The sequence below is a fragment of the Esox lucius genome, chromosome 3 (assembly GCF_011004845.1).
Source record: "Esox lucius isolate fEsoLuc1 chromosome 3, fEsoLuc1.pri, whole genome shotgun sequence".
In the NCBI taxonomy this organism is placed as follows: domain Eukaryota; kingdom Metazoa; phylum Chordata; class Actinopteri; order Esociformes; family Esocidae; genus Esox; species Esox lucius.
The window spans coordinates 9,519,434-9,532,371 of record NC_047571.1 but is presented as its reverse complement, the minus strand read 5'-3'; the positions used below and the strand labels follow the sequence as shown (position 1 = coordinate 9,532,371).

General features: G+C 38.6%; 1 protein-coding gene across 1 annotated transcript in view; it reads right to left on the bottom strand.

The window, feature by feature from the left end:
* The window catches only part of LOC117594152, a 48,185-nt gene extending 35,950 nt beyond the window's left edge, over positions 1 to 12,235 (bottom strand). Inside the window, exon 1 of the mRNA XM_034291269.1 lies at positions 12,131 to 12,235. Coding sequence (XP_034147160.1) covers positions 12,131 to 12,235 — 105 coding nt within the window. The remainder of the gene's footprint in view (positions 1 to 12,130) is intronic.
* Between the last annotated feature and the right edge of the window lie 703 nt (positions 12,236 to 12,938).

The following is a 12,938-nucleotide window of genomic DNA, read 5'->3' as shown; positions in this document are numbered from 1 at the left end:
GGTTTCCAAATGCAACAAGATAAGTAATATATTATCTGTGTTGACAATATTGAGCCTCTTGTCATTGTACAGTAGTAGTCTTCAAGTTAACATGATCTGACCGTGTCAACATGTATTCCCATATATGCAAGTCTTTGATGACTTTGACCTTGACATGTCTATGTATTGTCCTATATTTCTTTCAATGTTCTTAATTGGAAGTGCAGCTACGGTTATTCTGACGATGCTTGTCCTGCAAAGTCCATGCCTGTTGTTGGCCAATTGCAACAAGTTAAGTACTAAAAATACATGTATTTACAAACTTGAGCCAGTAGTCAATTTACTGTAATAGTCTTCAAGTTAATATTCTCTTAAGGCTTCAACTTGCATTCCCTCATATGTATCTGGTTGACGACTTTGAGCTTGACTTGTCTATGTTTTGCCTTACATTTCTTTGGCGGTGCTACATTGGGAGTGCAGCCACGCTTTTACTGATGTTTCTTTACCTGTGAGCCCCATGCCAGCTGGTTTCCAAATGCAACAAGATAAGTAATATATTATCTGTGTTGACAATATTGAGCCTCTTGTCATTGTACAGTAGTAGTCTTCAAGTTAACATGATCTGACCGTGTCAACATGTATTCCCATATATGCAAGTTTTTGATGACTTTGACCTTGACATGTTTATGTATTGTCCTATATTTCTTTCAATGTTCTTAATTGGAAGTGCAGCTACGGTTATTCTGACGATGCTTGTCCTGCAAAGTCCATGCCTGTTGTTGGCCAATTGCAACAAGTTAAGTACTAAAAATTCATGTGTTTACAAACTTGAGCCAGTAGTCAATTTACTGTAATAGTCTTCAAGTTAATATTCTCTGACGGCGTCAACGTGCATTCCCTCATATGTATCTGGTTGACGACTTTGAGCTTGACTTGTCTATGTTTTGCCTTACATTTCTTTGGCGGTGCTACATTGGGAGTGCAGCCACGCTTTTACTGATGTTTCTTTACCTGTGAGCCCCATGCCAGCTGGTTTCCAAATGCAACAAGATAAGTAATATATTATCTGTTTTTACAATATTTAGCCAGTTGTCATTGTACAGTAGTAGTCTTCAAGTTAACATGATCTGACCGTGTCAACATGTATTCCCATATATGCAAGTTTTTGATGACTTTGACCTTGACATGTTTATGTATTGTCCTATATTTCTTTCAATGTTCTTAATTGGAAGTGCAGCTACGGTTATTCTGACGATGCTTGTCCTGCAAAGTCCATGCCTGTTGTTGGCCAATTGCAACAAGTGAAGTACTAAAAATTCATGTGTTTACAAACTTGAGCCAGTAGTCAATATACTGTAATAGTCTTCAAGTTAATTTTATCTGACGGCGTCAACGTGCATTCCCTCATATGTATGTGTTTGACGACTTTGAGCTTGACTTGTCTATGTTTTGCCTTAAATTTCTTTGGCGGTGCTACATTGGGAGTGCAGCCACGCTTTTACTGATGTTTCTTTACCTGTGAGCCCCATGCCAGCTGGTTTCCAAATGCAACAAGATGAGTAATATATTATATGTGTTTACAATATTTAGCCAGTTGTCATTGTACAGTAGTAGTCTTCAAGTTAACATGATCTGACCGTGTCGACTTGTATTCCCTCATATGCATGTTTTTGATGACTTTGACCTTGACTTGTCTATGTATATTTCTTTATTTCTTTCAATGTTCTTCATTAGAAGTGCAGCTACGGTTATTCTGACGATTCTTGTCCTGCAAAGTCCATGCCTGCTGTTGTCCAATTGCAACAAGTTACGTACTAAAAATTCATGTGTTTACAAACTTGAGCCAGTAGTCAATTTACTGTAATAGTCTTCAAGTTAATATTCTCTGACGGCGTCAACGTGCATTCCCTCATATGTATGTGTTTGACGACTTTGAGCTTGACTTGTCTATGTTTTGCCTTACATTTCTTTGGCGGTGCTACATTTGGAGTGCAGCCACGCTTTTACTGATGTTTCTTTACCTGTGAGCCCCATGCCAGCTGGTTTCCAAATGCAACAAGATGAGTAATATATTATATGTGTTTACAATATTTAGCCAGTTGTCATTGTACAGTAGTAGTCTTCAAGTTAACATGATCTGACCGTGTCGACTTGTATTCCCTCATATGCATGTTTTTGATGACTTTGACCTTGACTTGTCTATGTATATTCCTTTATTTCTTTCAATGTTCTTCATTAGAAGTGCAGCTACGGTTATTCTGACGATTCTTGTCCTGCAAAGTCCATGCCTGCTGTTGGCCAATTGCAACAAGTTAAGTACTAAAAATTCATGTGTTTACAAACTTGAGCCAGTAGTCAATTTACTGTAATAGTCTTCAAGTTAATATTCTCTGACGGCGTCAACGTGCATTCCCTCATATGTATGTGTTTGACGACTTTGAGCTTGACTTGTCTATGTTTTGCCTTAAATTTCTTTGGCGGTGCTACATTGGAAGTGCAGCCACGCTTTTACTGATGTTTCTTTACCTGTGAGCCCCATGCCAGCTGGTTTCCAAATGCAACAAGATGAGTAATATATTATCTGTGTTTACAATATTTAGCCAGTTGTCATTGTACAGTAGTAGTCTTCAAGTTAACATGATCTGACCGTGTCGACTTGTATTCCCTCATATGCATGTTTTTGATGACTTTGACCTTGACTTGTCTATGTATTGTCCTATATTTCTTTCAATGTTCTTAATTGGAAGTGCAGCTACGGTTATTCTGACGATGCTTGTCCTGCAAAGTCCATGCCTGTTGTTGGCCAATTGCAACAAGTTAAGTACTAAAAATACATGTGTTTACAAACTTGAGCCAGTAGTCAATTTACTGTAATAGTCTTCAAGTTAATATTCTCTGACGGCGTCAACGTGCATTCCCTCATATGTATGTGTTTGACGACTTTGAGCTTGACTTGTCTATGTTTTGCCTTACATTTCTTTGGCGGTGCTACATTGGGAGTGCAGCCACGCTTTTACTGATGTTTCTTTACCTGTGAGCCCCATGCCAGCTGGTTTCCAAATGCAACAAGATAAGTAATATATTATCTGTGTTTACAATATTTAGCCAGTTGTCATTGTACAGTAGTAGTCTTCAAGTTAACATGATCTGACCGTGTCAACATGTATTCCCATATATGCAAGTTTTTGATGACTTTGACCTTGACATGTTTATGTATTGTCCTATATTTCTTTCAATGTTCTTAATTGGAAGTGCAGCTACGGTTATTCTGACGATGCTTGTCCTGCAAAGTCCATGCCTGTTGTTGGCCAATTGCAACAAGTTAAGTACTAAAAATACATGTGTTTACAAACTTGAGCCAGTAGTCAATTTACTGTAATAGTCTTCAAGTTAATATTCTCTGACGGCGTCAACGTGCATTCCCTCATATGTATGTGTTTGACGACTTTGAGCTTGACTTGTCTATGTTTTGCCTTACATTTCTTTGGCGGTGCTACATTGGGAGTGCAGCCACGCTTTTACTGATGTTTCTTTACCTGTGAGCCCCATGCCAGCTGGTTTCCAAATGCAACAAGATAAGTAATATATTATCTGTTTTTACAATATTTAGCCAGTTGTCATTGTACAGTAGTAGTCTTCAAGTTAACATGATCTGACCGTGTCGACATTGTATTCCCATCATATGCATGTTTTTGATGACTTTGACCTTGACTTGTCTATGTATTGTCCTATATTTCTTTCAATGTTCTTAATTGGAAGTGCAGCTACGGTTATTCTGACGATTCTTGTCCTGCAAAGTCCATGCCTGTTGTTGGCCAATTGCAACAAGTGAAGTACAAAAAATTACCTGTGTTTACAAACTTGAGCCAGTAGTCAATATACTGTAATAGTCTTCAAGTTAATATTCTCTGACGGCGTCAACGTGCATTCCCTCATATGTATGTGTTTGACGACTTTGAGCTTGACTTGTCTATGTTTTGCCTTACATTTCTTTGGCGGTGCTACATTGGGAGTGCAGCCACGCTTTTACTGATGTTTCTTTACCTGTGAGCCCCATGCCAGCTGGTTTCCAAATGCAACAAGATGAGTAATATATTATATGTGTTTACAATATTTAGCCAGTTGTCATTGTACAGTAGTAGTCTTCAAGTTAACATGATCTGACCGTGTCAACATTGTATTCCCTCATATGCAATGTTTTTGATGACTTTGACCTTGACATGTCTATGTATATGTCCTATATTTCTTTCAATGTTCTTAATTGGAAGTGCAGCTACGGTTATTCTGACGATTCTTGTCCTGCAAAGTCCATGCCTGTTGTTGGCCAATTGCAACAAGTGAAGTACAAAAAATTCATGTGTTTACAAACTTGAGCCAGTAGTCAATATACTGTAATAGTCTTCAAGTTAATTTTATCTGACGGCGTCAACGTGCATTCCCTTCATAGTGTATGTGTTTGACGACTTTGAGGCTTGACTTGTCTATGTTTTGCCTTAAATTTCTTTGGCGGTGCTACATTGGGAGTGCAGCCACGCTTTTACTGAGGTTTCTTTACCTGCGAGCCCCATGCCAGCTGGTTTCCAAATGCAACAAGATGAGTAATATATTATATGTGTTTACAATATTTAGCCAGTTGTCATTGTACAGTAGTAGTCTTCAAGTTAACATGATCTGACCGTGTCAACATGTATTCCCATATATGCAAGTTTTTGATGACTTTGACCTTGACATGTTTATGTATTGTCCTATATTTCTTTCAATGTTCTTAATTGGAAGTGCAGCTACGGTTATTCTGACGATGCTTGTCCTGCAAAGTCCATGCCTGTTGTTGGCCAATTGCAACAAGTTAAGTACTAAAAATTCATGTGTTTACAAACTTGAGCAAGTAGTCAATATACTGTAATAGTCTTCAAGTTAATTTTATCTGACTGCGTCAACTTGCATTCCCTCATATGTATGTGTTTGACGACTTTGAGCTTGACTTGTCTATGTTTTGCCTTAAATTTCTTTGGCGGTGCTACATTGGGAGTGCAGCCACGCTTTTACTGATGTTTCTTTACCTGTGAGCCCCATGCCAGCTGGTTTCCAAATGCAACAAGATAAGTAATATATTATCTGTTTTACAATATTTAGCCAGTTGTCATTGTACAGTAGTAGTCTTCAAGTTAACATGATCTGACCGTGTCGACATGTATTCCCTCATATGCAATGTTTTTGATGACTTTGACCTTGACATGTCTATGTATTGTCCTATATTTCTTTCAATGTTCTTAATTGGAAGTGCAGCTACGGTTATTCTGACGATGCTTGTCCTGCAAAGTCCATGCCTGTTGTTGGCCAATTGCAACAAGTTAAGTACTAAAAATTCATGTGTTTACAAACTTGAGCAAGTAGTCAATATACTGTAATAGTCTTCAAGTTAATTTTATCTGACTGCGTCAACTTGCATTCTTTCAAGTGTATGTGTTTGACGACTTTGAGGTTGACTTGTCTATGTTTTGCTTTAAATTTCTTTGGCGGTGCTACATTGGGAGTGCAGCCACGCTTTTACTGATGTTTCTTTACCTGTGAGCCCCATGCCAGCTGGTTTCCAAATGCAACAAGATGAGTAATATATTATATGTGTTTACAATATTTAGCCAGTTGTCATTGTACAGTAGTAGTCTTCAAGTTAACATGATCTGACCGTGTCAACATGTATTCCCATATATGCAAGTTTTTGATGACTTTGACTTTGACATGTTTATGTATTGTCCTATATTTCTTTCAATGTTCTTAATTGGAAGTGCAGCTACGGTTATTCTGACGATGCTTGTCCTGCAAAGTCCATGCCTGTTGTTGGCCAATTTCTCATTAATGCAATTATCTAATCAACCATTCACATGGCACTTGCTTCAATGCATTTAGGGGTGTGGTCCTGGTCAAGAAATTCTCCTGAACTCCAAACTGAATGTCATAATGTGAAAGAAAGGTGATTTAAGCAATTTTGGGCGTGGCATTGTGGTTGGTGCCAGACGGGCCGGTCTGAGTATTTCACAATCTGCTCAGTTACTTGGATTTTCACGCACAACCATTTCTAGGGTTTACAAAGAATGGTGTGAAAAGGGAAAAACATCCAGTATGCGGCAGTCCTGTGGCCGAAAATGCCTTGTTGATCCTAGAAGTCAGAGGAGAATGGGCCGGCTGATTCAAGCTGATAGAAGAGCAACTTTGACTGATATTACCACTCGTTACAACCGCCGTATGCAGCAATGCATTTGTGAAGCCACAACACACACAACCTTGAGGCGGATGGGCTACAACAGCAGAAGACCCCACCGGGTACCACTCATCTCGACTACAAATGGGAAAAGAGGCTACAATTTGCACGAGCTCACCAAAATTGGACAGTTGAAGACTGGAAGAATGTTGCCTTGTCTGATGAGTCTCGATTTCTGTTGAGACGTTCAGATGATAGAGTCAGAATTTGGCGTAAACAGAATGAGAACATGGATCCATCATGCCTTGTTACCACTGTGCAGGCTGGTGGTGGTGATGTAATGGTGTGGGGGATGTTTTCTTGGCACACTTTTGGCCCCTTAGTGCCAATTGGGCATTGTTTAAATGCCACGGCCTACCTGAGCATTGTTTCTGACCATGTCCATCCCTTTATGACCACCATGTACCCATCCTCTGATGGCTACTTCCAGCAGGATAATGCACCATGTCACAAAACTTGAATCATTTCAAATTGGTTTCTTGAACATGACAATGAGTTCACTGTACTGAAATGGCCCCCACAGTCACCAGATCTCAACCCAATAGAGCATCTTTGGGATGTGGTGGAACGGGAGCTTTGTTCCCTGGATGTGCATCCCACAAATCTCCATCAACTGCAAGATGCTATCCTATCTAATGGGCCAACATTTCTAAAGAATGCTTTCAGCTGCTTGTTGAATCAATGCCACGTAGAATTAAGGCAGTTCTGAAGGCGAAAGGGGGTCAAACACAGTATTAGTATGGTGTTCCTAATAATCCTTTAGGTGAGTGTATAGTGTGCAGTCTGTCAATTATTACGATTCATGGGCAGATGTTGTGGTGGGGTTGTTCAGGTATGCGGTCTAGCTGTTTGTCTGGTGGATGTTTCACTCCCATGAACCCAGAGGTTCACTCCCATGTTTAGCAAGAGGCATTGCTATTCCTTGTCCACATAGCCCCTGTCACGCTATTTTCCCTAGTCCCCGAAGGACATAGGAGGTATCATGACCCCAGTCCAGGGTAATGGTTAATATTTGTTAGTGATAGACTTAGTTAAATGCATTTTTTTTCCTTTTGGTTTTCCCTGTGTACTTGGGTTTCCCATTGGGAGCATTTGTATTCCCCAGTTAAATGTATGTTTGGTCGTGTTTACAGAGGTTGTTGTATGGCAATTCTTTTAATGCCAACTTTTGTTTTGCTTTGTTTGGTGTACACTTGAGCTGTTCGCATTCACTGCGTCGTTAATGTGTTTCTCTGCCATGGCCCACTCTATCTTTGCCAACGATCCGACTCCACAAAACTGAAATTTGCAATCCCGTGTTGTGCTGTTAGCTGGTACACGTGAAAATAATCAACTGATGAAATAGGATTTTGTACAATGTTAATTTTCTAATCTGGTTAAATGTAGTCTCATGGTTTGCTTTCAAAAGGTTGACTTATTGTGTTTTCTCTCTCATCTGGAAATGATAAGTGGTGGAATGAAGACGCCACATGGGAATGGTCTCTAAAGTTAAGAAAACACGCTGTGTCCCATAAGGACTGAATATCAATGTAATATAGTCATAGCCTACAAAAGAAGGTAAACTGCCAAAGCGAAGTTACATCTCTTTTTTCTTACTACATCTCCATTCTCATGAGTTTCCACCCTAATGTTGAGTGTCTGTGTAGATAATATTGGATGAGTAGTGTTACGGCAGTTCCTGAGCTGTTGTGTTTTTGTGTTTTACAAATGTATAAAGGAATTACTGGTTTAATTATTGAATTCATGAATTGTAAACTTTTTGTTAGAATGGGGGTAGAGGCAGATCAATGAGTTTTAGGACAGGATAGAGGAAGACACAATGGGGGATATGTTGTTTTTGTAGTATGACCATGCAGATTCTTACCCCCACTAATTATTGTGTAAGTATTGAATGTATTTCCAACTGGCCCCAGAATTTTGTCTCTGTACCTACAGAGTCCTAAAGAGTTCTGATCAATGGAATTGCCATCATAGTAGGCTAAACCCTAAACCTTCAGTTAACGTAGGATATCAGTTAGTTGAAATAACAACGTATCTTACAATGAAAATGTTTAATGGTCAAATGCACCATCTTTGTTGACATCACTGCCACTCTTTTTTTGTTGTTTTCTTAAGACATACATTAATAACAGTACCACCTCCTCTGTCACCATGTCAGTTCCACATATTGACTCTTATGTTACACTAGGCTCCTCCTGACTACAGTGTGTCTGTGTTTTCTGTCACTGTGGGCCTCAGAGCTCAGTAGTACAGAGCAGAGTCTGTCACATCAACAGAGGAGATCTCCAGATCCACACGTTTTTCATCTTTGTTAATAGTAACTTTCAGACGTGGGTATGGAGAAATAGCAGGAACTACAGGCCCATCTGTTGTGATGAACAGTAAAAAATAGGTTCTGGATCTGGGATATTGGCAGTACCACTGTACAAATGCCATAATATTTACAGGAGAGATTTACATTCCTTCCCTCTTGAACCAGCTTATCAGTTGTCAAAGGATTTATTGAATCCCCCAAACTGTATTCTGTAACAAAGTTGAGACAATCAAAATGTAAATAGTTATGGTAGTTATAAAATGCATACTCATGTCAATATAATTGATACTCTACAAAAATATTTTACCAGAATACACAGCTATATGAATGATTGAAATTTCACTTTTTAAATATAAAATACATTTTAAAAATGAGAGCAGCAATTTAAAACCATGTGATAACTCACTTAAAACTGATAAGAGAATAAAAGATACAACAAACATCTTAAAAACCTGACAGACTAGAATCTTCCTGTACAATCACCTCTCCAAGGCTTCATGTGCGTCTTATATTACATAGTCCCTCCTCTTGACACCGATTTGAAACTTATGTTGTCTGGTTGTTGTACAGTGTTTCTGGGTTTCCTGTTACTGTGGGCTGAAGAGCACAGTAGTACAGAGCAGAGTCTGTCACTTCAACAGGGGAGATCTTCAGATCCACATGGGTCTTCTCTTCATTTACTCTAACAGAAAGTCTATCTAGTTCTTTCATTCCTTCGGTGGCAAGGAGCAAGAATTCTGGTTTTGATCCAGGGTGTTGTTGGTACCACATTAAAGTATCATTACCATAAGATCCAGTGTAGTTGCAGGACAGAGTATCAACATCCCCCTCAAAAACATGTTCTTCAGTCCTGACTGGATTAATGTCCTCCTCATAACTGATACCTGGAGTAATGGTAAACATGCTATAAATTAATCATATTGTAATTGATATACTGTAATTCTTTACGGACATACTGTATATTTCTGTTATGCAAAGCCAAACCCTTTTACTTACCAATGAACATTGAAATAAATAAAATTGTATAAAACATGTTTAAGGGGCCTGACTGACTTGGATTAGTCTGGTGTTAAGTAAGATTATATCACTGACATTTCCTCAGGCATCTTCTATACTGTAATGTCAGATCACTCATTGTAGCGCCACCTCTCTTCATTAAATATGGCTGGGTATTTGACTGCCCAACCATATATGAGTAATATGGAGGTATATATGGAGGAATACAGCTGTATATTTTCTGTTGGTTTGATGCTTCTTGTCATCATCATGATCTTTCCACACCTACTGTACATTTTGCACTAGTTCTGAAAGTGGGTCATTTCATCTCATGACTTCCATCTACTGGTTAATTTTGCCAATTCTGCCAGTTCCATAATAAAATAATTTGCTTTTCAGAAATATACTGGCATTTAATCCAGTACTGAAAAAGACTATAGGCACACATACTAGGAGCAAACACCTGCTATAAAGTGACACAACACACAGAAAACTTTTGTCATTAGGCCATAGGTCCGTTTTCAATGTATGTTTAGCCTTTTGAATTCAATCTGCCTTGATACTGTAATGAATGAGTTAAAGGAGTGTTATGGAAATTTCATGAACTAATGTACATTTTAGAATAGTCTGCTCTTCTGAACATGAAAGTGTCTGATAGGACCCCCCAATGTTCTCTCAATGCATTTTCTCTAGGGATTGTGTCTTCATCAATGACCCTTATAAGTGTTCCACTAACTATTACTTGTTGGTGTAACTGATGTCATCATTTGGAAACCAGAGAAAACTGAGAAGGTCAGAATCTTTGACAGGCACCTTGACTTGGTGCAAAATGGCTTCCACATCAGAAGCAACTAGATCTTGTCTGAATCTAGTGATCATATTTATCAGGGTATTGGTTAGATCTTGTCCCTGTACCAATTGGTGAATTGGCTCAACTGTCATCTATAATTGTGGGATCTGACAATGTGGTACCTTAGAATAATGCCCCACAATCAAATACCAACAGGATCTTCTTTGCTGAATGATTCACCAAAAATGTGGTATGTACCAAACATTTCAGTGATGTCACTCAAAAATCGAGAAACCTCTGTATGACACAACGGGATCATGTTGAACTTCCTTCTCAGGATAAGAGCATGCTGTTCCACATCGTTGTGGTTGTTTATGTTAATAACCATGTTAATAACCCCTTTCCTGAGAGGCAGCCCAATATTGTAATGCCCGTCTAGGACTCTAGTACATTGTGAGACCTTGTCCATGAACTGGAGATTTGTTCTCACTGTACAGTATTTAAAGATGGAAAAGTTCCTGGTATGTGATGTGCACACAATACAGGTGTGACCACAATTCTCTGATCCAAACCTCTGACATAAGATATCAAATTGTGGTTTAGTGTTACATTTTTATCCCCACCACAACAAAGTATTTTGGTCTGTAGGTTTTTGTTCTGCCTCTTATAGACTTTGTATCACTGTGATCCCTGAGAGCACAGTAGTAGAGAGCTGTGTCTGACAGGGTTAGTTGTTGGATGACCAGTTCAGTTAATGTAGCAGTTGTCGTGGATTTATATCTCTTATCAGGGATGTGTTCAGCCGAAGATGATCTGGCTCCTTTCCACAGTATAAACTGAGGTGCCTGGTTGGGATAATGACGGAACCAGTAAAGGTAAGGTGTGTATGTTGTTTCATATGTACAGTTCAGATTCACAGATTCTCCTTCTGAACTGATCACTTCATTATTTCCAGGTGTAATACTATCCCCATCAATCAGTCCTGTAGAGAAACAACACCAAAAATAACAAACCTTTTGACCTACATGCTGTTTTAAACATTTGAAAATGTTCAGAATACATTCATATACAAGATATAAGACTTACTTACCAAGTAGTACTGAAAACTGTATGAGTGAAGTGATCAATATCATGGTCTATCTGACAGGATACAGCCTGGACAGAGGTTTTATTGGTCTGTTATACAGTGGGTTTTGATATGTGATATTCAGGCTGTGTATGTACAATGTGGGACATGTTTTGTTTATGAAACTATCACCTCCTTTAAGAGGAGGAGACACCTGCTCATCATTTGTAGTGGATGAGAGTTTTGTGTAATAATGAAGTTAATCTGTGTACAGAAGATATGGATTAGTTATAAAATTTGTTGCACATTTATATTGTTTATTCGTTAAATGGTCTATAAAAACATTCTGAAAGTCTGCCACCACCGTTGCTATTCATTATTTCAAGTTAAGTGTTTATATACAAAGGGTTACCTTTTTTTAAATAGTTTTGTGGTTTATTTCATTCTGCTTTCATGTGTGCACACATATGTAATCACCTGAGAAGCAATAACTTGGAGTAAATATCTCCTATAACCTCTAACCAACCAACATTTTTGAGGGATTGTTGCTCTCTCTTCCTTACAGAACTCAGCCTAATGAGTTGGGTTTCAGTGGTATTGGGATCTTCTTTTGTCTGAGTCATTATTGGGTGGATATGTTTGAATGATTTGGGTCGTTGTCTTGTTTGAAGACCCATTTCCGTCCCAGTTTAAGCTCCTTCATTGATGAGAAGTCTCCTAGTCTACCTCATGCTCCTCTGATGTGTTTTCTTCCAGGTCCAGAGGAGACCAGTCGACCCATTGCCACTTGGGGTTGTCCAATTTCTCCACCTGCACTAATTCCTTTTTCATTTAGTTTTTGATTCCTCTAAATCAACATATGGATTTGGTAACTATGAACCTGTTACATCAGATCAAAAAGACTGGTTCTGATTCAAACTTTCATGGTTAATGCCAAAAAGGTCTATAATCACATAAGGGGTTCACAGCCTCTGATATTGCATCAATGTTTATAAATTAGTTAATTCTGCCAAGAATTTGTCCGTCAATCAGCTTTTGTTCTCTTTCTTTCTTGAAAGTATGTCGCATTTATTATAGCGATTGGATTAAACTGGGAAATGAAATACAGAACTCACTAACAAGGACAGAGAAAATAAATGAAGCATCCACATAGCTGGATACATTAAAAAAGACTGACACTAAACAAGCATGGCTGATTATCTCTCTGCAGAAACATTTCAGTGTTCCTGATTGGATAAATGCTGCAGCTCCACTTACAGTACATGTACTGCACTGTCAAAGTCACATGGTTGTAAACAACAATACTGGATCCTGTGTGAGGTATTTAATCCTCACATCATAGAGTTGATGCAGTAATTAGTTTTTAAGAGATTTGCTACATTCAAATTACAGTATACAGCTTCATGAAGTAACAGTTTGAAATAATTCTGGGGAGTTCATTCCAGTTTAGGGTTATGGTTGGAGGACTGGGATTGAATGTTTTGCACATAATCCATTCATGTGCCTGTTTCAAAGCTTTCTTTCTTCAGATGTT